General features: G+C 43.7%; 2 protein-coding genes across 3 annotated transcripts; one reads left to right on the top strand and one right to left on the bottom strand.

The window, feature by feature from the left end:
- Positions 1-1,505: 1,505 nt before the first annotated feature.
- LOC123160310 (factor of DNA methylation 1) lies at positions 1,506-7,963 on the top strand. 2 transcript variants are annotated; one of them, XM_044578114.1, is made up of 7 exons: positions 1,506-1,678; positions 4,419-5,376; positions 5,503-5,684; positions 5,973-6,062; positions 6,156-6,443; positions 6,575-6,787; positions 7,252-7,963. In XM_044578114.1, the coding sequence occupies exons 2-7, from the start codon at positions 4,443-4,445 to the stop codon at positions 7,471-7,473; spliced, it is 1,929 nt and encodes a 642-aa protein (XP_044434049.1). In that variant the 5' UTR covers positions 1,506-1,678; positions 4,419-4,442; the 3' UTR covers positions 7,474-7,963. The 2 variants fall into 2 exon arrangements, with proteins under 2 accessions (XP_044434049.1, XP_044434048.1); XM_044578113.1 differs by lacking the exon at positions 1,506-1,678 and adding an exon at positions 3,717-3,737.
- A 598-nt stretch (positions 7,964-8,561) lies between these two features.
- Positions 8,562-26,138, bottom strand: LOC123160309 (transcription initiation factor TFIID subunit 1). Its single transcript, XM_044578112.1, has 21 exons — positions 25,838-26,138; positions 25,610-25,722; positions 24,639-24,701; positions 24,510-24,552; positions 24,090-24,329; positions 23,558-23,679; positions 22,939-23,107; positions 21,574-22,597; positions 20,710-20,912; positions 20,371-20,608; positions 19,783-20,119; positions 19,118-19,324; positions 18,910-19,002; positions 17,943-18,149; positions 13,822-14,025; positions 12,946-13,429; positions 12,744-12,865; positions 12,514-12,633; positions 10,899-10,952; positions 9,878-10,819; positions 8,562-9,344 (listed from the first exon to the last, which is right to left on the bottom strand). The coding sequence occupies exons 1-21, from the start codon at positions 25,887-25,889 to the stop codon at positions 8,991-8,993; spliced, it is 5,391 nt and encodes a 1,796-aa protein (XP_044434047.1). The 5' UTR covers positions 25,890-26,138; the 3' UTR covers positions 8,562-8,990.
- Between the last annotated feature and the right edge of the window lie 451 nt (positions 26,139-26,589).

Genomic DNA, 26,589 nt, shown 5'->3' with positions numbered 1-26,589 from the left:
ATTTAAGAAAATAGGAAAATAAGCAGTAGTCCGGGAAGGACACGAGGCGCCCACGAGGGTGGAGGGCGCGCCCTACCCCTGGGCGCCCCCCTGCCTCGTGGGCACCTCGTGTGCTCTCCGGACTCCGTTTTCTTGCACGATACTTCTTTTGGTCGGTAAAAATTCATTATATAATCTCCCGAAGGTTTTGACCACCGTATCACGCAAAAATCCTCTGTTTTTGTTTCAAGCTGTTTTCTGTCAGATTTGTCAAGGCCGGGCATCATGTCGTCACCCTCCTCCAACAATGAAGGCAACGATGCTTGGCTAATGAAGATGGAGCTGAAGAGAGAAGAACCCAGGGAGATCAACAAGGATGATAGGATCAAGAAGGTCATGGAGGATCAAGCTCCGGCGGCAGAAGAAGACATCCTTCAACCTCATCACAACCTCTTTACCCCAACTGAGATTGAAGCTTTCAAGATGATTGAGTTAGCTCGCATACAAAACAAGTATCTCACACGTGAAAAAATTTTGTTGAAGGATCATATCACCGCACTCAAGGGCATTATCCGCAGACTAGAGGAGCTTTTACGCTCGATGTGCGACTATCCATCATCATCACCACCTTCATCACCTCCGAAGGAGACATAATCACATGGGTATGGGCACTCCCCTTGACAACTGCCAAGCTTGGGGGAGGTGCCCCGGTATCGTATCACCATCACACTCCTATCTTTACCGTTTTACTTAGTTTGATCCTTTTGGTAATATCTTGATCTAGTAGAATAAAGTTTTTAGTATGAATTAGTTTTGAGTTTTGCTTTATGATCCTTCTATGTAATCGAGTCCGTGAGCTATATATAATAAAGATTAGTGTTGGGTGTAGGGCGCCATGGCCGGGATGGAGGTCGGGGATGAGCGGGAGGAAGAAGATAGGAAGAGGGAAGTTTTTTTTACTTTGTATTTAATTGGGTCCCACATGTAAGTGTAACTTGTTTTTTCTTTGATTTTTAACTGAACTTGTAAGGAGGGGCAAAATGGTCCGGGAAAATGTCTCCCTAACAGTCAAACGCCTTTGACTGAACGGAATGGAGATATAAGGAAAACGCCTTTAACTGTAAGTGTAATTATATCCTACCTAATATTAGTGCGTAATTTACGCTTGTCCGATATTAATGTGCAATGGTGCAACGGGAAAGAAAAGGGACGATGAGTTTGCGAGGCCTATGCAAAATGTATTTATAAATGTATTAGCGTCTACGTCTTACTATATTAAAAACATTAATTAAGCAATTATATCCTACCAATATTAATGCGTAATTTATCTTTGCCCGTTATAAATGCGGTGTAACGGAAAAGGAGAGGGATGATGGGTTTGCGAGGCCTATGCAAAAGGTACCCGGAGCCCATCTCCTGGTAGCATCTGACCCCTCTGTTCTCCATCCGACGGCTCAGATCCCACGGGTGCGTTCGGTCCATCAGTTCTCCGGTTGTTCGAGCAGCTAACCCCAGTCCAGTCCCCTCCCGAGCGACACATCCAGCTCCACCACCATTCCCCTCCCCTCCCCTCCCCGCAGGACCCCCGCCGCCGCCGCCACGCCGGCGACCCGCCCTCGCCCTCCGCCGCGCCCCACCAACCGGGCTTCTCCTCCTCCTCCCCGACCCCGAGCTCCTCCTCTGCCCCGGCGACCCAAAGGTGAGCATGCATGCGCTGGTGGATGTGGCGGTTAGGCAGATCTCCGGACTACCGAATGATATCACCCGGCTGCACAGGCCTCTAACCCGCATTTTAGAGCCGGGGATTTCTCGGTGTATTGAACACCTGGTGTTGCTTCTTGTCGTAATGGTCTATTAGCGTGTGATGCCTAAGATCTAGAAGTTCGTGGTGTGGTTCCCCTCTCCAGATTCCCTTTGCGCTTCTTGTAGTTGTGAGATATGACTGCCGGCTCTTGGTGCTCTGCTATTTTCCGTAGTGTTCGTTCAGATTTGAAATGATGATTCTGACATGTATTTTGTCGTTAGGATTTAATCTGACTGTCCTGGAAGTTCGATTGTTTTTTAATGGCAAACCGGGGACGTCATTTGTATTAAGAATTGTTTTTTTTAGGATGACTTTAGTGGTGGCTTATATTGTTTGCAAGCTGGTTGTTTGCTACTCCCTCCGTCCCATAATGTAAGAGCGTTTTTGACACCACAATAGTGTAAAAAATGCTCTTACATTATGGGAAGGACGGATTACTTACTACCTCCGTTTCTAACTATAAGATGTTTTGGATATTGCAGTCTCGACTGCATGTGGATTAAAAATGAGCGAATATACGCACTAGAACGCGTCTACGATGCATACAAATCTGAGAAAATAGAGAAAAGCTAAAACATCTTATATTTAGGAACGGATGAAGTACTTTTTCAGTTTTCTATGCTAATCGAATAAATCGCTATATAGGATTTTATCTGACTGTCCTGGAAGTTCGATTAGTTTTTAATGGCAAACCGGGGATGTAATTTGTATTAAGAATTGTTTTTTTAGGATGACTTTGGTGGTGGCTTATATTGTCTGCAAGCTTGTCGTTTGCTGCTCCCTCCGTCTCATAATATAAGAGCGTTTTTGACACCACACTAGTGTAAAAAAAATGCTCTTATATTATGGGAAGGACGGATTACTTACTACCTCCGTTTCTAACTATAAGATGTTTTGGATATTGCAGTCTTGACTGCATGCAAATTAAAATGGGTGAATACACGCACTAAAACACATCTAGATGCATACGAATCTGAGAAAATAGAGAAAAGCTAAAACATCTTATATTTAGGAAAGGAGGAAGTACTGTTTTCAGTTTTCTATGCTAATCGAATAAACCGCTATATAGTACATACAATATATTAAAATCTTATTTTCAGAGTTGTGTTGACACGTCTAAGTTCATGTTTTGTTGTTTGATTGGTTCTATAATTGGACTCCATTGTTACTTAGGCAAGGGTATTATTCTTCTCTACTAGGAGTACTGCAAATCCTGATATCATTATCTATAACCCTAACTCAAAGGGTTTATTTTTGAGAGGATAACTAAGAGCTTTTGGATCGCCTCGTGCATACATCTATATATACACGTCTATATCTATATCTATGCTTGCTAATATAAAAAGAGCGAGTTGCAGAGATCCAATAAATCTCACTCCTTCAACCACATCTATCCAACGGTCTACGCCGCTCAGGTGTTTAACATGTTTTAGCACCCTCTACTAATTGATATCATGTCTAATATCAACATCGACATTAATCAAGTAATTATATCTACCTAATATTAATGTGTAATTTAATTCTCGCACAATATTAATGTGCAATATAATTAATATCTTACCTAATATTAATGTGCATTGCACACACACAATTACTGGTGTAACGGAAAAGGAAAGGGATGATGGGTTTGCGAGGCCTATGCAAAATGTACCCGCAGCCCATCTCCTGGTAGCATCTGATCCCTCTATTCTCTATCCGGTGGCTCAGATCCCATGGGTGCATTCGGTGCATCAGTTCTCCGGTTCGAGTAGCTAACCCTAGTCCCCTCCCGAGCAACAACAACACATCCAGATCCACCACCATTCCCCTCCTTCCCACAGGACCCTAGCAGCCGCCACGCCTGCGACGCCCTCCGCCGCTCCCACCAGCCAGGCTTCTTCTCTTCCTCCCCGACCCCGAGTTCCTTCTCTGCCTCCCCGAACACGAGGTCGTCCTCTGCCTCGGCGACCCAAAGGTGAGCATGCGCTGGTGGATGTGGTTGTTAGGCAGATCTTCCGAGTATTGAATGATGCGTCTCAGCTGCATAGGTCTCTAACCCGCATTTTAGAGACGGGGATTTCTTGGTGAATTGAACACCTGGTGTTGCTTCTTGTCTTAATGGTCTAAGCATGTGATGATGCCTAAGATCTAGAAGTTTGTGATCTGGTTTCCCCCTCCAAATTCCTTATATGCTTCTTGTAGTTGTAAATTAGGATTATCAGCTCTTGGTGTTCTGCTATTTCCGTAGTACTGGTTCAAATTTGAAATGATTATTTTTTACATCATTTATTGTAAAAATTTATCTGATTGTATTGGAAGTTTGATTGGGGACGTAATTTTGTAACTGTTTTGTTTTTAGAATAACTGTAGTAGTGGCTGACATTGCTTGCAAGCTTGTTGTTTGCTACTTACTTTTTTTAGTTTTGTATGCTAATCAACTAAATTGCTATATACAATATATTAAAATCTTGTTTTCAGAGTTGTGTCGACACGCCCAAGTTCATGTTTTGTTGTTTGATTGGCACTATAATTGTACTCCATTGTTACTTAGGCAAGGGTATTATTCTTCTCTACTACTACCAAGTCCTGATATCCTTATTTGTGTTCCATGATGCTGACTGAAGTAAAAATACATTTATGATTATGTTTCCTGTAGGTTATCAAAAGATCCTTCCTGGAAATGGAAAATAGTTCAGACGACGATTCGGAAATTAGCGATTCTGAGATTGATGAGTATGAAGGCAAATTTCATGCCCGCTTGGTTTCAGGAGATTTAAAGTTCAGGAATGGTGATAGTTACAGCTGCCCATTCTGTACTGGCAGGAAGAATAAAGATTACAACATGCAAAGCCTTCTTCAGCATTCCTCAGGAGTAGGTGCAGCACCTAATCGACCGGCAAAAGATAAAGCATCGCACCGCGCCCTTGCCAAGCATTTGAAGAATGGCGTTGCTAAGCCTTCTGAGCCGCAGCAGCCGCAGCAAATTGCTATAGAGCCGCAGCAGCTGCAGCAAATTGCTATAGAGCCGCAGCAGCCGCAGCCTCTTCCAAACAGACATGAGAAGTTTGTGTGGCCCTGGATGGGAGTTCTAGTTAATGTACCTACTGAATGGAAGGACGGGCGTCAAGTTGGAGAAAGTGGAAATCGTTTGAAGGGGGAATTATCGCAATTTTGCCCACTGAAGGTTATTCCTTTATGGAATTTTCGAGGTCATACAGGGAATGCTATTGTTGAGTTTGCAAAAAACTGGAATGGTTTCAGAAATGCACTTGCGTTTGAAAAGTACTTTGAGGCAGGAGGTTGTGGCAGAAGGGACTGGAAGCAAAACCAGAATCAAGGGTCAAAGCTTTGTGGATGGGTTGCAAGGGCTGAAGACTACAATTTTCCGGGGCTAATTGGGGACCACTTAAGGAAAAATGCTGACTTGAAAACTATCGATGATCTTGAGAATGAAGGAACACGTAAAAATAATAAACTTGTAGCTAATTTAGCTAACCAAATTGAGGTCAAGAATAAGTATTTACAGGAGCTTGAACTTAGATACAATGAGACAACTGTGTCACTTGAGAAAATGATGGGGCAAAGGGAACAACGTCTCCAGGCGTATAATGAAGGTTTGTGTTAATTTTGGATAGTTATCTGTTTTATATTTTACATGTGTCAAGATGCATGTTCTTCTGTCATCAGCATCTTCGCGTTCTCAATTATTATAAATATTCACCAAAACTTGTTACTACTAGAAATTCGGAAGATGCAGCAGCTAGCTCGCAGACATTCTGAAAAGATTATTGATGAGAACCAAAATCTGCGTTCGGAACTGGAGTCCAAGATGAGTGAACTTAATGCAAGATCCAAAGAGCTTGATGACCTTGCTGCAAAAAGTTCTCATGACAAAAGTAATCTTGAGCAGGAGAAGCAGAAGGTCTGTGATTTTCTTGGCTCTGCATCTCATATATTTTGCACCATCTTTAAATCTTTTGAAGTAGACTCAAGTGGCCCCAGTAACCCCGATATGCAGTGTTGAGCTTTAGTGGGTGCGTCAGACCAATAAATATGAATTCATGAAGATCACTCACAATACTAGTTCACAAGATTGTCGGTCTGACATCATTTTACATACTATACTAAGGCATGAAAGTGTACAAGATTAGGCCCTGTTGCTTAGAAATATGCGTGCAACTTATGTAATTTTCTTTTTGCTTGAATTCAGAATGCTATTAAATCAAACCATCTTAAGTTGGCAACAGCGGAACAACAGAGAGCTGATGAGGATGTGGTGAAGCTTGTGAGAGATCAGAAGGTATACGTGTCCTTGTTCTTTTTGTGTGCTGTGATGGTTTGGTTTTTTGAACAACATGTCTTGTATGTTGGTCTTACTCTATGGAAACTGCAGAGAGAGAAAGTTGCTGCTTTAAACAAGATCCTGGAGTTAGAACAGCAGCTGGAAGCAAAACAGACGCTTGAATTGGAAATACAGCAGCTGAAGGGCAAATTGGAAGTGATGAAGCATATGCCAGGTCATGAAGATTCAGTCTCGAAGGATAAAATCAATGAACTTAGTGAGGAGCTGCAAGATAAGATGGATGAACTGGATGCTATGGAGTCACTTAACCAAACTCTGGTTATTAAAGAAAGCAAAAGCAATACTGAGATGCAAGAAGCTCGGAAGGAGCTGGAAAATGTATGTTTATTTTAAGAAGTCATCAAACTGCGATGCATACAGTGCTATGTTGCTTCAGCGATGTGATTTTACCTATTTAATTCTTCAGATCTTATGGCTATTCGCCTTCTCATCTACTGCATGTTCCACAGGGCTTGCTTAATCTTCCAGGTGGCCGAGCACATATAGGGATCAAGAGAATGGGCGAGCTTGATCTGAAAGCAGTTTCAAATGTTCTCGGACAGAAGTTGTCGAAAGAGGATGCAGAAGTTACTGCTGCCATTCTTTGTTCAAAGTGGGAGGCAGAAATAAGGAATCCAGAATGGCACCCTTTTAGGGCTGTCATGGTTGATGGAAAGGAAATGGTATGGATCTTCATTTGTAAAAAGCCACTGCTTGTACTACCTCCATTCCTAAATATAAGACGATGGGAAGCCGAAATATAAACTGCCCCAACGTCTTATATTTAGGAATGGAGGTAGTACATACTTGGGTAGCTTACTATATATACTGTCTCATATAGCAGCCATTTAATTATACATCTTTAGACTTCTTGTCTTGCATATATCAATCTTTTGTTATTTTTGAGTGGCATTTTGATGGCTGTGTTTTAGTTGTGCTATTGCTTCTTTTTCGCTAGTGCAGTTTGATCATGTTGCATATCGTTAAATTCTTGTTCCACCATACTGTGCTAGTTTACAGTAATTTCCTAGATGTTGGCTATCATAATGTGTTGTATCCACTATGGTTATCCTGGGAGGGAATCGTTTTCCTGTGAGTCTCATTAACCGGGTCATCTTGTTTTACTTGTATGCTTGCTGCGTTTTAGGAAAGAATCAATGCTGACGACGCAAAGCTTCGAGAACTAAAAGACGAGCACGGCGAAGAAATATATTCGCTGGTGATCAAGGCGCTGCGTGAGTACAATGCCAACAGCACCAGGTATCCCGTGGGAGAGCTGTGGAACTTCAGGGAAGAACGCAAGGCGTCTCTCAAGGAAGCTGTCCAGGTGGTCCTGCGACAGTGGCGAGCCAACAGGAGGAAGCGTTGATGAGCCCAACCAAACAATGTCGCTTCTTTCCTCCTGGTATGGACAGCAGAAGCATCAGTGTTGTCGTTTGATTGATAAATCTCTAGTGACCATCTACCCCATGTTGGACACAAGTTGAATAATGAATAATGAATAGTCCTGTTGTTGCAGTAGTAGTAGTAGCATTAGTGAAGTCTCTGTCTATCCATGTGTGTAAACAAGCTTGAATAAAGGCTTGCGGTAGTATCAGCACCTGCAAGCACGCCATCGGCCCGATCATCGATGTCTGTTGGTAAGCGCCGTTGTATGCTTTATTGTCTAAGTTGCTGATAGTAATTCAGAGGATTGTTTGTTTGTTGTCTAAATGAATAATGGCATCCCATACAAGTGTAGATACAGGAATCCGCAAAGGGCACATTGTATGCATGATGAGTAAGCTTACTTGTGAGCAAACTTGTCTGAACTGGGCCTAGATGCATTGATGCAGGAAGTGTGCTCAGGGTTCTAAGAAGGTTAACATATTTTTGGGTACTTGTTATTGTTGAAACCTACTCACTCGCCCGTGTTTGGGCTTCGACCATTGACAAAAATCATAGTTGTTACTTGGTAGTACCTATGGTGGGAGCGTAGGAAACATTGTAATGAGGAGCATGTTCAGCCCCCAAGGAAAGAAAACCGGGTTCCGCCTTTAAAGGAATTTTTCAAAGTAAACGTTGATGCCTCTTTCGACCGATGAGGACAATCTCCAGGGCACTACGGGTGCAGTGATCGGAGACAGCAAGCGGAGATTCATTGCTGCCAGAAACTCGAAAATCGTTGATGCATACGATGTTCCATCTGCGGAAGCAATGCCACTGAGAGGAGGTTTCCACCCAAAGTAAACACATCATTTTTGTTTTGAAGGAAGTAAACACATCATTCAACACCTCAAACAATGTTGAAAGTACACACAGGCAGGTAAGCAACTTGTACAACCCAATCCCACATTCTTTGACTTGGGACATTTTGTAGTTGTACATTGTAACCTGCCATCACACAAATAACATTCACCAACAGCTGCTGATTCAAACCTCAGTGAGCACATGTATTTTGGGTTTGTATCAAATTAATACTAGTTCAACAACCTTTATACGAATAAAATTAGCAACAGAGGACCCCCAAAGAATAGTTGCATTGTTGCATTTATCTATCTCCATATGGACCAATATCATTCGCACAGGATGCACGACTACAACAGCCGAATATCGACAAAGTTACACAGCTACATTTTTACAACAGGAGGCCGAATAGTTACAGCAGGCACTCGATGACTAACCTAGAGCTTGTGTACACTCCGACTCCCGGCGCCTGGTAGCAACACAACCAGGCAAAACAGCTGGGACTGGGATCGCATGTGCCTCCCTCGATGCGATCGCCGGAACCTAAACCACATGTACAGGTGCGCTTTCCTCCCCCACCTTCGCTACCGATCAGCAGGTGCGGCAATCTATGTCAGGACACGGCGGCAGGCCATCGCCGTATCTTTGTTATTGTGCTAGCTAGCTCTCCATTGCACTCTCGGCGTCGTCGAGCACGTCCGCGCTTTCATCAAGGAGGTGGTCGCACAACTCCAGGAGCTCGTCGGCCAGCGGGGGGATGTGAGGATGCCGCGTCTCGTTGTACTCGTGTGCATTGTCTGCTATCTGCGCCACGTCATTCCTGAACTCGTACCTGTTTTTGTACTCCATCTTCCTCGCCTTGTCCCTGATGGTACCCAGGTCCATTGGGCGCTGGATTACGTCGTAGTAATCGGGAGCGACTTTCTTTGTCACTGGTTTAAGAAACAGCAACGATATAGCAGTTTGGTTCCGCAAGTGGTCAACTATCTTCTCCAATATGTTGGAGAGCTCAACCTGCATCAGAGGATGCAAACAAGTTTAGTTCACCTTTCAAAAAATAAAACAAATTCAGTCCAAATTTCAAATTCCTAGTCTAGCAAAGAAACAAACATCAATTGGCTCTGTTTGGTCTTTCAAACAAGCTGTGGCATCCCTATCTCGTGTGTGTAGAGAATGCTACTAGGAACTGGTTGAAAAACAAATGATGTACGATGTTGAAGGCAATGATTAAAATGAGAAATTTGATATCAGAAAATAAAATAGACAGGATACGATGATCCAAGTGATTTTCTATACTACTTTGGTTTCATCTCTTCACAGATAAAAATGTTATTGAGTTGAGGTCATACATTTAAGTAAGACTGTTTCGATGAGACAAATATATGGATAACTGCCAGAAGAAAACAGAAGGACTTTCATACAATTATTGGTAGGCCCTTATATTTCCGCAATTAATTGAAGTGTGGCTACAAGTAACTCTCCTTGTAAAGCGGAATAACATTATTAAAACAATTAACATTGCACCAAACATGAGTTAAAACAAGTACCTCTCCTCCTCTGCGTCGCTTGGCTGATGGAGCATATTCTGTCATATCAGCTGGAGTACGTCTCTTTGATGCTCGATCTCTTTCAGGTACCTTTCTGTCATTTCTGTATGGCCTGTGATCAAGAATGTCAGCATCTCGAAAGTCATGTTTTTTCTTTTTCTTGCTTTTCTTCTTTGCCTTCTGGAGCTCTTCCTCCCTGCTATAAATCCTAGCTTCAATTAGCCTCTGCTCCTGTCTCTCTCGCTGCTCTTTAAAAGCTCTCCAGGATTCATCACCTCCCATTACTTCTTTGCTTTTCCTGTTACCATCCCGACCCAACCTATCACGTGAGGAGTTCATCTGGCTGGGCTCTCCAGCATACCAACCATCATCATCTCTGCTGTTCTTCTCAAAACTTGATAATTCAGCAATTTTCCTTATCTTCCTAGGCTCCTGACCACTCCTAACTTCAACAGCTCTTAGCTGGTCTACATGTCCTTTAGGCTGCTTGATAATGACCTTCTTACGAGGTACATCCTTCTCTACTTCAGCAGGAGGCCGTATCACAACTGATGGCTTAGGAGTATCAAGAGGATAATCTTCAGTCTTAGGCTTACTGAATATTTTAATCTTGCTAACCTTTCCAGTAGATCTCAAATCTGTAGCATCCATTGTAAGTTTATCAGAAACCAAAGAACCTGCCACTGACATATTCCGTTCCAAGGACTTCTCAGGTGCCCCGCATCTGAATTTTACTGGTTTGATCTTTTCAATGCTTTCTTGCCCTTCAGTTTCAGGAACATCAGAAGAAACCTTGGCTACCAACCTCCTGCCCAGTGTCTTCGTTTGACCATGACTTGCTACATCAAGAGGATTAGGTCTGTAGGAAATCGCATCCATTTCCGAGGTTTCTGGATCCTCCCCATACTTGGGGCACAGTTTGTTGGTCCGCATATGTCCAAGCTATAATAGCAATTTGACACACAAAGTCAGGAGGGAAATTCAGAACATGCGAGTAACTGAATGTACTATGATGCCTTACCTGACCACAAGCTCCACACACAAGACTGTCCCCCCTTGCTCCCTGCCTCTTCTCCTTAAAATAAGAAAAGACAAGTCACATAAGAATAACGAAGAGGAGATATGGTCATTGCTAAATGCTACTCTTATTTCAAGTCAATAAGTTGAAAACATGAACCATAGGTTCCGCGACACAAGAATTCAATTTGGTTAGTCTAAGTAGCTACCTGGAAGCCAAAAAAATACCCTACAACAGTATTACCATCACTAAATAGTCACAAGAATACAAACATGGCACTGCACTAACTCATCAGCTAGTCATTGTGCAGTCTAGTAAATAGAACATCATCGGTATAAACTCACTGCACTTTTAGATGTCACTGCCTAGCAAAATGAACTGATCCAGACCCATTAATATTTACTTAGTGTGTGGATGAATTTACAGTACTAAATAGGATAGCTCTGAAAAATTAACCAGATTAATAAAGGCAAGCCAGATTTCAAACATGGGTTGGTATCCATTGTGAAGTTTCCTTATGATGTAAGGCATCAAAAGTACCTCGAGCCTTTAAAAAACATTTGGAAAAAGAAACAAATTTGTAATCGACTAAAATAAGAAGACAAGCTTCCCAAAATATCCAACTTTTCAATAATTTACCATATTTCTTTCCAAAATTTGTTATATATTTTGTGAGAAAATTGCAGAAACCACCAACTATTTGGGATCGGTTTTGCACAGAACACCTACTCTACAGGTTTGTTGCACAAGACACCACCTATTAGTGTAATCTGTTGCAGCTAGTTCTAATCCATCGTTTGGCTTGGGTAACAAGATTCCTGGTCGGTCGATCCCTCTTGTAAGAGTGCATGTGGCAAGGAAAAGGCCACATCAGCCGATCAATTATTTTTTAATGGGCCAACTAAATCTGTCAATATCCCGCAAACCTGTGTTCCAAATGAGCTAAAAAAGTTCCAGGTCAGTACTGAGTACATGTATTACTAACTGGATTTTTTTGTATCTTATTTAAATTTGAATTTTGAGCCAAAAACTTAAAAATGAGCCAACAAATACCAACAATTTCAACAAAACCGGTGTGCACTTACAAGCAGTACCCACCCGTCAGGAATCATGTCAACTAAGCCAAACAATGGATTAGAGCTAGCTGCAATAGATTACAGAAATAGGTGGTGTTTTATGCAACAAACCAGTAGAGTAGGTGCTCTGCAAAATCGACCCCAATAGTTGTAATATGCTCTATATTTTGTTTAGGAACAAGCCCAATTTATAAACCAACAAACTCTAGCAACAAGAATCATGCTGCCGTTTTCACAGTATACTTGTCAGTCTGGATTGTCGGTTGTTATGCTAGAGTGACAATATCGACCATATTGGAGCCACTACAACAACATATGGTGCCGGTGCAAGTTCCTTGGTGTGCCAGATCATGCACAGTATCAATAATCAAATATGAAAAGAGGCAAAAAAAAAGGAAAACTAATTCCAGAAGACACAAAAGAATGTACATTTAAATACAACTTGCCACAAAATCTCAGTAGGAACTACACATGTGAAAGTCAATGCTGTCCAGCTGGGATATAATACTAGTTCATAAATAACAATCATGCTCTAAACTTACCTTTAAACCATCCTTTCCTTGAACATTTTTCTTTTTAACCAGAATGATATCATTTGCATCAACCGTCAGCTTGGTTTTCAGTTTGGAGGATAAGCCACCTTCAGTAAAAGAACTGTCAACCTGCACACAGTCATATGAGTCTGTTAGAGTTCGTTTCTGCTAGTATGGCAACAAAAATGAATCAGCAACAACCAAGACTAGATTTTGAACTTCAGATGAGCTTCTGATACCTCTTTCGCTCCTCTTGGCGTGCTCTCCTTTGGCGTCAATGCCTTAAACTGCTTTGTTTTATTGGCACCCTGATTCGTCGTATCCACAGGTTGTTTCTTCCTCTTCGTGTCATTGCCACTCTCTGCAACATAATAGTCCGTTAATCAAAATTACTAAACTTGGTATGTGGAAAGCAAAATTATGGAAGTAGCAATCAACAACCTTCGAGCAATTTTTTTACTAGAGCAGCTTCTGCTTGATCATCTTGAATTTCCTCATTAAACTGAGCTTGGGTAGGACACCTTCTCATTTTGAGCCCTCTCATTCCGTCTGCTTTATCGCTTCTCAGGTCTGCAGTACCAACATCTTCATCGTCAAATTCTTCAGCATCCAGCAAGTTTTCAAGATCCCCAGCAAACGAGTCCAAATCACTATGGGCTTCTGTATCACTGCCATTGTCATCACCGTCTATAGCAGAAAGCGACTGAATTTGTCTGTCCCAAATTTCCTGACATTTCTCTTTAGTTTGCTGTTGAAGCTGCATGAAAGACATCCTTTGTCCACGTGCAAACTTGCTAACTGGAATTTCATCAATCGTAATTCCTGACGCTGCTTGCTCACTTGAAAGCTTCCTCACCATAGCAATACGATGCCACCTTGTTAATTTATCAATTTGCTCGTCCGGAACTCCGAATTTGAGAAGCAACTATTTACAACAACATCAATGGCAAGCATTAGTGATCAGTGTATAAAAGACAGAAAAAAAGGCATGGCACATATATAAAAATAGGTCAGATTTTCATCTATGTTCAATCACATGAGAGAGGTACATCTCACTTCTTGTCTGTCATAACCCATGGCATTTTGGGCCAACTATATTTCTTTTGTTAATGTTGGAGGTAATTATTCCTTTTTCTGCAGGGATCGACATGTAACTTTCTTCATAAACCAGTCAATAAAATAACCCTTTGAAAGGCTACCAATGCACATTTATGTTCTCACTGATTCATGTTCCATGATCCTAAGTCATGTCAACGTCTGGACACCCTGGCAACGTTAATGTGTATAGTGCTGCTAAATCATTGGGTTTGATGGTACCTCTCGGGCGGCATCCATGCTTAACCTGCGGAGATCAGCATCTGTTCCAGTAACAGTGGTACCTTTGGCTGCAGCTGACTTCTTCTTATGAGATGAATTGGGGACAGGTCCTCTAGGAGTTACTCGCACATAGCTAAATCCTAGTCCACGGCCAGATGGATCACCAACACCAGTAATTTCTAGTCTTTCAATATTCTCTCTGTCCTGCATACACCCATGAAAATTAGATTAGAACAATTGAGCCGAACTCACATAACAATAGGCAAGGAACACTAATAATGTACTATACTTTCATTTATTAAAAGGAGCATACAAACTTGCACTTAAAACATGCATACACGAACCATCTAACTAGATCTGCCACTGATACAGGCAAGAAATATAATACTCATCTGTAGTACCCAGATCATAAAAAAATACTCTCTGAACATCCGCCTGTCAGGATAGAGTTTGTCATGGTGTTGCTGTGGTGTATTGTATACCACTCAAACTCACAGGGGAAAAGTCTAATCCCTCCATCCCACTCTCCCATCTCCTTATTTCCCTTTCTATGCCCTCACCATCTCTTTTCACCTCTACCCTGTATCCACTAGGCAAGACTGTACCCGCTCAGCATAACAGCTTTAGTGGGCCAAATTGAATAGCATGCAACAGTGGAAGACTACATGCTTGCACACAAAACGATCTTGTATAGACTGCTAGAATAAAAATCTAAGATACTGGCCACTAATTTGATGAATCTTACGCCATCAAATTCAAGTAATTGGAAATGGCTGGCTCAGCACATGCACAAATTTAGTGCATCTCTACACATACATACCGAATACATTCCACAGCCTCCTCTATCAAGTTCTGGAGATCTGGTAGTGTTTGACTCCGCGGTGCCAAGCCTGTCATTATCTCGCGTAGGAGGAATCCAAGGAGGTGCCAGGCCTGTCGTGTCCGCCGGCGAAGTGGAAGTTCTTCTTCATGAGTCCCTCGAGCTCAGGCCCGACGACTTCTCGGTCCACCTTCACCATCCCGACGACTTCCTACTCATCTTCTGCTCACACCAGCTCATGGACAGCGCCTCCAATGACCATTTCATCAAAGGTGTGAACTTCACCCTCTCACTGCAACCATGGTGCAAGCTCACCCACGTCGGCTTGGGCAGGTTCGGCTACCGCGTCGAGCTCAAGCTCCTTGGCATCCCTAGTCAAGCCTGGCATCTCTCCACGGCGGAGCACCTCCTCGTCGCAGCTATTAGATCAAACGCCTGCACCCTAGCACGCGTTCCAGGTCGGACTTGGCCACGTTCTGCTTGGACGCTCGCACTAATGACCCTGCCGCCATTCGCCGCCGCGCCATCCTGGAAATCGTTGGGACCTCACCATCGCACCTCCCTTCACAGTCGCCGATCGTCTACAAGCTCTCCTATCCCGTCTCCATTAGGCTCGTGCTTGTCGAGGTCGAGCTAGCCACACCACCCCCTGGCCATGCCGGCGGTGACCCTGAGCAAGATGGACGTGATGGCCATGCCAGCCACAAGCTTTGTCGTCCTAACAACATCCCGATAGACGGCATGGCCGCCGATGCCTTCGTGTGGCCCTCCTCTGGCCGCGTTCACCATGCTGACAACATCGTCGTCGACATCGCCTGGAGCTCCATCGCCGGCAGCCAAGGGGTTGCACCCCTGCCCTGTCTGCCCTGCAACATGGGCAGGACGATGACCTCGTGGCCTGGTCAGCGCGAGTCCCACCTTCTTAGTCGCTTCAAAAGGGGCAAGTGCTGACGTCAAAAGAAGGCTCTTCCATGGCGCCTCTGGGCCCACCGCTCCTATCGCTACCACAACCATGGTCGGGCCCTTGCATGTCCCTGGACCGGTCGTCCACCCCCTTGCAACAGATGGCGCTAGCCCTCTGGTTGATGCCTTGATCGCCTTGACTTCGACCCCTCTGTGGTACCCTGCCCGTTGTCGCCTTCCGCGCACGAGACCAGTCAAGCTGAGCTGGCCACAACAACCAACTGCCCACACGCTGCTTGCCCCGAGAGCCGTGCACCCTCCTCGCCCTCTCACGTGTCAAGCAACGCTGATCCCGAGCCTGGCTCCCAAGCCACGTCCTGTGGGGATCAAGATGCTGGAGGGGGACAAAGCAGCTTTGCAGGCAGCCAAAGCACTTGTGATGCCAGCCAAGTGCCTGATTCGCAGCCATATCTCTTCTTGGCTATCGTTAGCAGCGTGGCTATGCTTGGAGTTCAAACTCCACCCACCCTACCGTCGCTTCTCCCGCCTATTCCAGCCCAAGGCCCGCAATCCAATTCGGCCCATGGCCCAGTCTTCGCAGCCCACGAAGCCACGTCGGGGCCCATGCGCCAGCATGCCGTACCTGACCACCTCGCCTGCTTTGTGGCCCGCAAACCTTTTCGCCACACCACCTGTGATCCTTCGTCGACCCAGCTCGCGCAACCCACAGCCTCCAACCTGGACGCTTGGCGAGTTTGTGATGACAGCCACCTGCAACCTCTACGCAACCCTCCCAAACCATGTCAAGCGAGCGCGCTGCCTCGGCATCAACTTCACACTGCGTCACGACCATTTGGCGAGAACCAAGGCCAACAACACCTCAGCACCCCCCCCCCACTGTTGCACCCAGGTGCAAATCATGCGCACGCTGGGCATCGTCAGGCTTGATCAGACGATCACTTCAACAGAGATGTGTGCATACGATGGACTATTCACCGCACCCCTTTACCATGACGTGCTGGCCTCTCGTCGACCGAGAACTGCCGGCTGATCCCATCCCACTTCCATGCACACCGACGCTGGTCGTAGGCCTCGCGGCATCCTAGGCTTGCATCGCCGCCTCCCCGTCAACCCCCTAACCAATGTATCACAACAAAATCATGATTTGGAATGTGAGGCTTGAATGCCCACGCAAGGTGCTCAGCGATCCGCTTGATCCTCTCGATGGACACATCGTCAACCATCGCCTCCATGAATCCCGCGCCGGTGTCAGTGAGCAGGATCATGTGGTTGCCGCTAGCATCGTCCACAACGAGTCGATTGGCACCCTCACTAGCACTAGTTGTACGACAGCGTTGGGCGACGCCAGTGGGCGGAACACATAGATCACAGAAACGTAGTTGGCCTTGTGGAGCATGGTGAGCGGGACTGCGTCGGCCTTGCTGGCCGAAGGTACGCACCAAGCATCGCAGTTGGGTTTGATCGCCTTGGACGTGCACGGTGATCTTCGATGATCTTCATGACGAGAAGTGCATGGTTACAAAGAAAATAAAGACCCATATCAGTACCACTACGCAGTGCGTTCTTGCCTTACTGCATGTGTCCTCGGACCTCAATCTCGTTGTGCGCAGCCCATATCCATGCACAAGCTAGTTAGCGGCACAACTCGTTGCCTATCGCCGGAAGTGGCAACAGCCAGACATGACTCCTCATCATCCCGCGTGCTACACCTTCCTAGTATTGATCTCTTGCCATGGCCTCAGGATGTAGGGCCTTGGGCTCCTGCTGCTACCCTGGCCGACAACCACACTGGTCGTTTCCCATTTTCTGAGAAGGAAAGGTAGACGGGAGACCAGTCAAGGTAGTGGGAGGGTTGTCTTTTAATCTCCTCCTGCTGCTACACCTTCTCAGTAACCCCATGAAGTTTTAGAAAATTTGAAAATAAATCATGGATGTAGACAGAACATATATAACATGTTAGAAGATTCCAAACCTAACACATCAAACAAATTGGGTGTGCTCGGTTCATTTTCACTGTCAGCACTGGGATTCGCCATTTTTGTTTCCCATACTACATTCAGTTTGGATTTTTTTTTAATACACTTTCAGATAGGTCAACCAAGATCAGGTGCACCTGCACTGGACACACTCATGTACTTGGTCACTTACTAGCCTGTCATTTCCACCTTAGAGAAGTATTTCATGTTGCTACATGATAAATCAGTGTCCATATTCTCTCAATATATATTCAGCAACAAATGATAGATGAAGGATATGCATGGTCTCTCTAGAACACACCAAAGATTACTATGTCCTTTGCACCAACTATCATTTAATAGGCAAATAAGTTGGTCTGGTTAAATGAGTGCATCAATTGAAAAAATATATAGTGAAGTACCTGGTTGGTACAAGCAACAAAATTGCTGGTAAGATTCCAGCTAGTGATTTGTAACTCCCTCTCAATATGTGCTGCAGCAGCGAGCTCAATTGCTTCATCGGGAAGCTGATTCATTGCAGAAGCAAGTCCCACAGGCTGAGTAAGCTTCTCGATTCCTAAGCGATTGAGACGATGCAGACCAGCTTGCATACTCTCATGACAGCAGACCTGGAGAATTGGAAGTTTCAGACTTTCAGTTACCATAAACTAAATAGCAAGACAAGATCCCCTTTCAAAGCGAAAATTAAACTACAAAAGAAGAAGGGTGGTTACACTACTACAAACAAATCATGGCCAGTTTCATGAGGATCTTTATTTACTTGAGATGTGCGAAAAATTGATTATCAACCTAGCTGCTAATCTTGAGCAAGTCATGGCCATCCATTCCTTCTTAAGCACTCCCTAGAAGTGTCTTCTGCTTTATCTACTAGTCTCTCTACGAAACCTATATATAATGCAGCTTACTAGTTTCCTCGGAATATGCAATTTACTACATACCATTTATTGATATTACTCTAAAATTAGTAAGAGTGCTGAAACTGACAGTCATCTCTTGTACTAGAACTACAAACATAACGCCTGCTTTTCAGTTGGTCTTGTTTCGAAACCAAGAGTTGTACTTTTCCACTTCAACCACTTGTATTGATGTCAAGAGGGAGAGATTTAAGCAATTGATTATTCCTATAAACAGAAATAATCAGTACATTTTTTCTACTAATTTTCCTTGATTTTATACTTTAATTCATGCACGAGGGTTTGGGGCTTTGGAACGGAGGAACTGAGTGACCGATCAACCTGGTTATCCTCATATATCATGTGTGTTATGACTGACCAGCATACACATTTCTTTAGGAGAGGAGTATTTGAAAATTATCATCAACAAGTAGTTGTTTGTCCCAAGTGACAAAGGTAATTTTGAGAAACTCACACTTTCTGGTGACACCAATCTTCTAAGTTCCTCCTCTGATGGAATCCGAAAGTCAGGTCTCTGTGTCCAGTAATAATGTCCGTTGGGTCCTTTCTGTTTAAATGAATGTGAGAGTGTTAATTATGGTAAACAGAAGTCCATGGCTGGAAAACCAAATGAGATTTCAGTACAATTATAGAAGTAATAATAACATGGGTGATATATCTACCTTCAGGTCTGCACAATGCTTCAATCGTTTTCTCACAATAGCTTCTGTCAGAGGATGCTGAATAGGTACTTCATCAGCCCGAATCTGAGAAAGAACACCAGGCCTCTCCCTAAGACGGAATTCACGATATACGTATACGAGCATTCGATTCAAAAGATGATTCTGCAGATTTTTCGTTCCTGGTGAAAATACTTCCATGTGTGGTTCCTGCCAGGAGAGCACAAATCTATCATTTATTGACGATCACAGCGTGTATTTTTGATGCAGTATAAAATATAGCGACGCTTAGTTGAAGATTTTCCAGCATTACAAAACTTGCAGCATAACAAATAAAAAAATAACCCCAGCAAACTAATCCAAAACTAGTTCCCTTCCAAGTGAAAATTTCAAAAAAAGGGCAGCCCGGTGCATGTAGCTCCCGCTTGCGCAGGGTCGGGGAAGGGTCCGACCACTTTGGGTCTATAGTACGCAGCCTTTCCCTACATTTCTGTAAGAGGCTGTTTCCAGGACTTGAACCCGTGACCTCATGGTCACAAGGCAGCAGCTTTACCACTGCGCCAAGGCTCCCCTTCCCAAGTGAAAATTTCAAAAATTAAAAGAAAAAGAGTGACAATATTATGAACATCCTGCAGATATAGAATAGAGTATTTCAGTACAGAGCTTACTTGTTGGCCAACAGCATATAGCTTGTCAATGCGGCGTAGAGAAAGCATCCCTTTCGGCGAACGAACTAAAAGATAATCAGTCGATGCCAACTTATGAGGAAATGCAGGTGCTCTGTACATGTTTGTCTCAAGACATGATTGCTGGGACCCAGAACGTACATCTCCCAGGAAAGGAGATTTATCAGCAGGCTCAATAGCAAGCACTGTACCCAGTCCATCATTGTTGCTTCGCAGGGATATAGCTGTCTGATCAGTGGGTGAAGTTTTCTGGTAGTATGTACAGAGTCGAGCACCCATTCCTGCATTTGCAAGCAGTAAAGGTCTCTCCTCGCAATATCTGCATTGAAAGCAATAAATAGCACACGGCAGCACATTAATTAATGAACAAAAACATACATGATCAAAACAAGAAGTACAGCATATGGCCATTTAGATGATCAATACCAAATTTTGCACATAGTACCATCATGTTCACCACTTGGCCAAAGTAGCAGTAAAAGTTTCAATATGACTTTCACATAAAAGAATTTGCATATGTGAAAATTACAACATCTGTGGTATGAAGAGAAATATTATGATTGGACTTACTCCATCAAAAATACATGTCCATCTTTAACAGACAAGTCAGCTTTTTTCCTGAATGCCCCAGGAGGACGGAGAGCCTTGTCCTCTCCAGGCAACTTCTGTGCCTTTGGCCATAGATGTACTTCAGTGCGAACAACATGCAGAATAGAGTTTGGTCGCACGTTTTGCATGGCCAAGGAGATGTCATCCTGGAGTTCTTTTCCATAACCAAACAATTTTATCTTTTCAGATGGTCTAAATTCTGCATGGAGTAAAGTTAAGGCATAATAAAATAACTGTTGATGGCTTTCTAAACTTAGAAAAAAAAACAGAACAGAGAAGGATAATGATTTGAGTACTAGCCTAATTTCTTGGAAGCTTTTGATTTTACTGATAGGGGAGTTTCCTCTGCATTGACGAGAAGTTTCACTCCTTTTCCTGCTAACGTCATTACTATAACAGTCATTGACCCATGACTGCAAGCAGCTCCTTGCAACTCAGCAGCAAGTTTATTTTCATGGGGGTACCACTTAGCTTTTGGTCTATGGAAATTTGCAATTTCGTTACTGCATGAAAGTTGATAAAACTTATTAGAGATGAAGTCAGCAAAGAACAGGCAAGAATAGAGTCAGTACATGAGCTACACATGATAAGTTGACAACTAAAGCCCCAGAAGTACACTTGCTAAATATAGCTAAGAACAATAATGTAAACATGTGAATCATAAGGAGCCAAGCCTCACAAATAGAATCCATTGTTACAGAAATATTTCCCCAAGACAGTGGTAAGATATATATGCTATACAAATACAGACAAGAATAGAGTTCAGTAGAATAATCCCAGTTACAGAAACCAGAAATCCAGTGAAACAGTGGTAAAATATATAATTATATATGCATACAGATACATATGGTGCCCAAATCCATTGTTACAGAAATATTTCCCCAAGACAACAAAACTGCTGGTTGCTCACTTGACTATATATTATCGATGAAGAATTGGGAACAAACAGATATGTCACACATTTCAGTTGAATTATTTGAAATGATCTGACACCCTTTTTATTAAAAAAAAATGTCACCCCAAGTGCAATAATTAGCACAGTGATGAAATAAGCATATAAAGATTGCAAGATTCATCAGATACAAGTTCATTAATCCAAAACAAGACAACTAATCAACTAATAATAGATGTGGAATTTTATGGCAAGGGATGATAGACTCATACGTGCTCAGCTTTGGCTTCATGGTCTGCAACTTCTGACCAGGAACAGAATGTACCACCTTTATGCCCATTGAAGAACGCTTTTTAGTATGAGATTTAGCTTGTTGCGACATCTTCCTGTTGGAATAAAATTTGTCATTGGAAATGTTGAATTGGGCATCCAATGTAATTGCTTGGTTGTTATGGCCAACATTTTCCACTGTTGCAGTCTTCATTGGCCGACTAACAATCATCGCACGAGCATGTGAGCGGAGGTGATCCCCATTCTTCTCATCTAAAATCTCGAAAAGCATCTGGTCATCTTTCAGATCCAAGATTAACTTAGGCTTAGGAGTATCCTCACTGGGATCCCAAATTACGTTGTCCAACCAAGATCCTTCCAACAGTTCCTTGTTCAGAAGAGAGAGGTTGCTTAAACACTTCATCGTATTGATTTTAACTGTTCCATTTATGTTATTTGGTTCTGCATGGTCTGAGTCATTCTTCTCCTGAGGAGTCTCCTTTATCAATGGAGGGTAACTATTATCAGGGGAATGATAACTAGCTGAAGCAGGCATTTCTGTACAGCCAAAAGGCTCTCTTATTACTGGAGAAGCATTATTTTTATCCTGTACATCACAACGCCCGGATACATAACCATAATCCTTACCCTCATCTTCACTGTGAGCATCAGAGCTCTCTTCAGATATGACACGGCTTTTTAAACAAGACTGACTTTCACTTGCTGGTGAATTGCCCCAAATGATACCATTTTCCCAGTCTTCGTGCTCAAGTGGATAAACATCAGGACAAACTAGAGCTTGTTTAGCAGTAGGGAACTCTTTGTGTACATCCTTCATTGGTTGTTCAGAAAGACACAAATCTTTAAACCCAAAAGTATCACTAGAAATTAACTCATCACTGTCACTCTCGATAAAATCTTCATTCGTCTTGATATGCGTCAAAGATGGGACAGCTTGAATAGTACTCCTTAGAAATACTTCCTCGTCATCCTCAACAATGTCACTGATGTTTGGGATACGGAGCTCTGGAAGCAATTAATACCAGAGAAAGGCCTTTAAAACTATTTTCTATTAAATTGGTCATATTTTGCACACATATGATTTGGGAGGGGGTGAACAGATTAAATGATCTAAGACTGGAGACCATACAAGCAGTAGTGAGCATATGCTCTCCGCATGGTTTGTGCTAACTAAATTTGTTTATATTCAGAATATAGAGCCTAAGCAGAAACAGTAAGTAATTATGTGTTACCATTACTTTCAGGTTAATATGCCTTAAATCACAACCCAGCTATATATGCCACACTGTCAAGGGGTTCATGACGATCTTCTTAGATTTGTGTCTTATAGTAAGCCTGTTGACTACCTTTATTCACTGGCCGCTTATGCTGATCTGTCTTGGCCTTTCTTACAGGCTCCTGTGCACCAAAAATTTCAGAGAACTTCAAGATCACACTCCCATCCTCTATGCATAAAACAGGGAGGGTAGTCGCAGATTTAGACTCGAGTTGATCTTCCTCAGTGTCAATTTCTTCCTGACAATTGTTAGAAACAAGCAGTCCAGTGAGACAGGTACATACATCATCACAAAGGAAATGCAGATTTATGAGTAGAATATGTTAAAGATATTAACTACAGGGCATGAGAAAATGTATGCTTTTTTTCATGAACTGCTGTATCACTTATATGTGGATCCAGGTCCCACTTGACATCAAGGATCCAGTGATTTTTTGGTGTCTGAAGAAAAGGATCCGGTGATTTTTAACAATGAAAGGATTATATAGTGTCCCCTGGCTAATTTCCCCCCAAAATAAGCATGACCCAACCTATGAAGTAAATTTGACTCTCATCCAGATTCCTCGGTCCTAACTCAGACGTACTTAATTGAAAGTGAACCAGATTCTGAATGAACAATAAGTCGAACTAAAGGTGTCATGAGATTCAGAATTCATTTGAGTGGGTGAGCCAATATAAATAATGTGTACCTGACAAACTTCATATTCAACATCCATAGTTTCCTGAGATTGTGGCAATGGGCTAGATACCTTTCCGATGGCAGGATTATCATTAGAGGGTGATATTTCCGGCTGCTCGGCTGAAATGACATCTAAATTGATAAAAGCAAAGGAGACTTACGTCAAAAGCAAGATGATATCCATATAAATAGAATTCAAATACAAACTATATAAAGCTGAAATACATAGACATAAATATTCAAACATAAATTACAAGGGGTGTTGACTTCAACAGATGAAATTGGCTTGTTTTGCTTCCAAACTATTCTCCATAAACTAATCACAGAGTAATAAGAAATGCATAAAAACAAGTTGTACGGTGTTTTCAGAGGTTCAAAATGAACACCATTCATGAAAACAATAACGTTGGTGCCTTGCGTAAATAAAAATACTGCTGATTTTCTCAGATAGTCAGATGAACCACTATGAGCAACACTCGCCAGACCAAACAAAAAAACTTAACAATAAGCGCAAGCACATTATGCATACAGATATGCCAAACCTTGTATGACATTATCACCAGGTAACTCGATATCATTGGGTGGTTCTTCATCCTCATCATAGTTCTCCTCATCAAACACTGAAGCTTTACTACTGACCGAAGCAAACATTGTGTTTGAGGAGAAGTAATCTTTCTTGGATAGCAAATGGTCTTCCTCTGTAGCTGCTTCAACTTCAGGTCCATCATACTGTTCATCAATATCTTCATAGTCAACAGCATCCTCTGCTTTCTCATCATAATCTACAGAACAGAAAAAAGATCATACATCAACCATTTCATACAAATATATGATTAGATGGAAAACAGGATACCAAAGCTGTCAGAGAAGGGCAGAATAATGAATAGTTCACAAACTGGACTCGATGAAGAACCCATTAAAACTGGTTCATGCTTATACGGAATTATAGAGATGGCACTTACCTTGCTCAGAAGGATCGGCTGTTGCTGGAGAAGACTTAGTCAGCTATAAGCAAACAACACAGCATTAATGTGTCGAAAACAAGAAAGCTTTCATCAAATTAATATTGTAATTATCATTGGATACCATACATCAATGTCTTTCAGGGATGCACCAAGCTTGTCTGCTAGCGCAAAAAGATGTTCCTTCGCATCCTGATAACTCAAAAAAATAGATGTAGTAAGAAATGAAGCACAAGCAGTGTGGCGCCAAACCCCAGGCAGGCCGGGCCGCTGCCTGGGGTGTGCGGCCATTTCCTTTGTAGACTTTAGCAAAGTACTTAAGCTACAGCTACAGTGCTTATAGGCTGCCTGGGTCATGGCTGAGTCCTGCCGCCGCTAGTGAGCACAAGCATCATTACAATTCAAAGAAACTAAATAAATTCCTGTTGTCAAAAGTTCCAGCGAAAAGCAAACAACAGAGGTAAGTCTATGTTACAGAATTGGACTTCTTCTGGTCAAATCGTGAAGGGAAAAGCCGAAAATGGAGATGGAGAGAGGAACCATCAGTGGATTCGTCGGGTTTTAACCGTCATTTCGATATCAATCCTCCTATCCATGTCCAAGCCCACTTGTGCTATTTTTGAAATTTCTGAACTTGATTCAATTCGAAACTCTACACAGTTGTCTAGTGGCTGTCTACAGAAAGACGGAACTACTATTCCTGCTCACATTTGACATCATCAATAAAAGATACAGTATTTCCATTCACCCAATAGAACAAGGTAAAAAAAGAGTCTTTGACCTTGTAAAGTCTATCCACTCCTTCAGTGATACCAAAGCATTTCTATCCAACATAAAGTTAAGGCATATCGAATTATCGGGAATGGATGGGCACCATTGAGGAGAGATATAAAAGATAGAACTTGTGCATTCGCGTCACGGCAACCATATCACACGCCGGGTAAGAAAAAAAGCATCGATCTTTTTGCAACATTCAGGAGACATATGACACTACTGCTTGCACAACTAAAACTTGCATAGGTGTGTATCGTCTGCAGATGGAAACAGAAAACCACAAAGAACAGAAACAGGAGATTATAGACAGCGAGCACGGTATTCACCTCGTCGAGATAGTCGGCGTCCAGGTCGCCGGCGTCGTCGACGTTGCCAAACATGAACCCCAGGAAATGGTTCTCTCCGCCAGGCTCCTCGTAGTCCTCATCGTCGTCGTCATCTGGAAAGATGGCAGATGAGCGAGAGATAATAAGGCGAATAAAACCAGCTCGATACCTACCACCCGGTCAATCGATCGGTCGATCAGCCCTGGGATGGGAGGGCGGCGGGCTCACCTGCGGCGCTGGTGGTCGCGACGTCCTCGTCGCGGCGCTCGCCGTCGCTCATGGCCGCCTTCGCCCCGCGACGGCACCAGCCGCGTGCGTGCGGGCGGGCGCTAACCCTAGGCGCGCACCGCCAGCAGCGCCTGCGCCGCGGATCTGGGGTCCCGGGGGCAGCGACGTGGGGAGGGGGATACCGACGCTCCGTGCGCGGCGGCGGATGGATCTGGGAGGGGCCGCGGCGGCGAGGAGGGGCGGCGGCGGCGGCGGCGAGGTGGGGCGGGGCAGGAGGGGTCCGGAGAGAGGGAGAAGGGGACGGGGGCAAGTGAGGGCCGCAGTGCGGAGGCGGCGCGGGTGGGGGGTGCGGGAGCCAGCGGGCCGGGCTGGCGCGAGGCTAGGCCCGTAAAGGTGGCCACCGCCGATTAAGTGAGCCCGTTAATCTGGCCTGTGTTATGTATAGGCAGGGAATGGATCTAAAAAAAATGTATGGGCAGGGAACTACGAAATCACTTAACAGTTAAGGGCATCTCCAGCCGCGCCCCCAGGAAGGCCTCCCCAGGCGTTTTTTTCGCGCCGGCGCCAAAAAAACGGCCCAGTCGCGCCCCCAGGAGCCCGATTTTCGCCGGCTTGGGCCGAAAACAGCGCCGGCGGACCCAGCCCGAACCCGGCGCGCTGGGGGGCGCCCGGGGGCGCCGGGCGAACTGTTTTGGCGCGAAAAAGCCGCGGGCCCGCCGCGTCAGCGACACGGCTCTCTTCTCGGCCCTTCG

This window comes from Triticum aestivum, chromosome 7B (genome assembly GCF_018294505.1).
Source record: "Triticum aestivum cultivar Chinese Spring chromosome 7B, IWGSC CS RefSeq v2.1, whole genome shotgun sequence".
NCBI lineage: Eukaryota > Viridiplantae > Streptophyta > Magnoliopsida > Poales > Poaceae > Triticum > Triticum aestivum.
The sequence above is the reverse complement of the archived record's forward strand: the minus strand, read 5'-3'. Positions and strand labels throughout refer to the sequence as shown.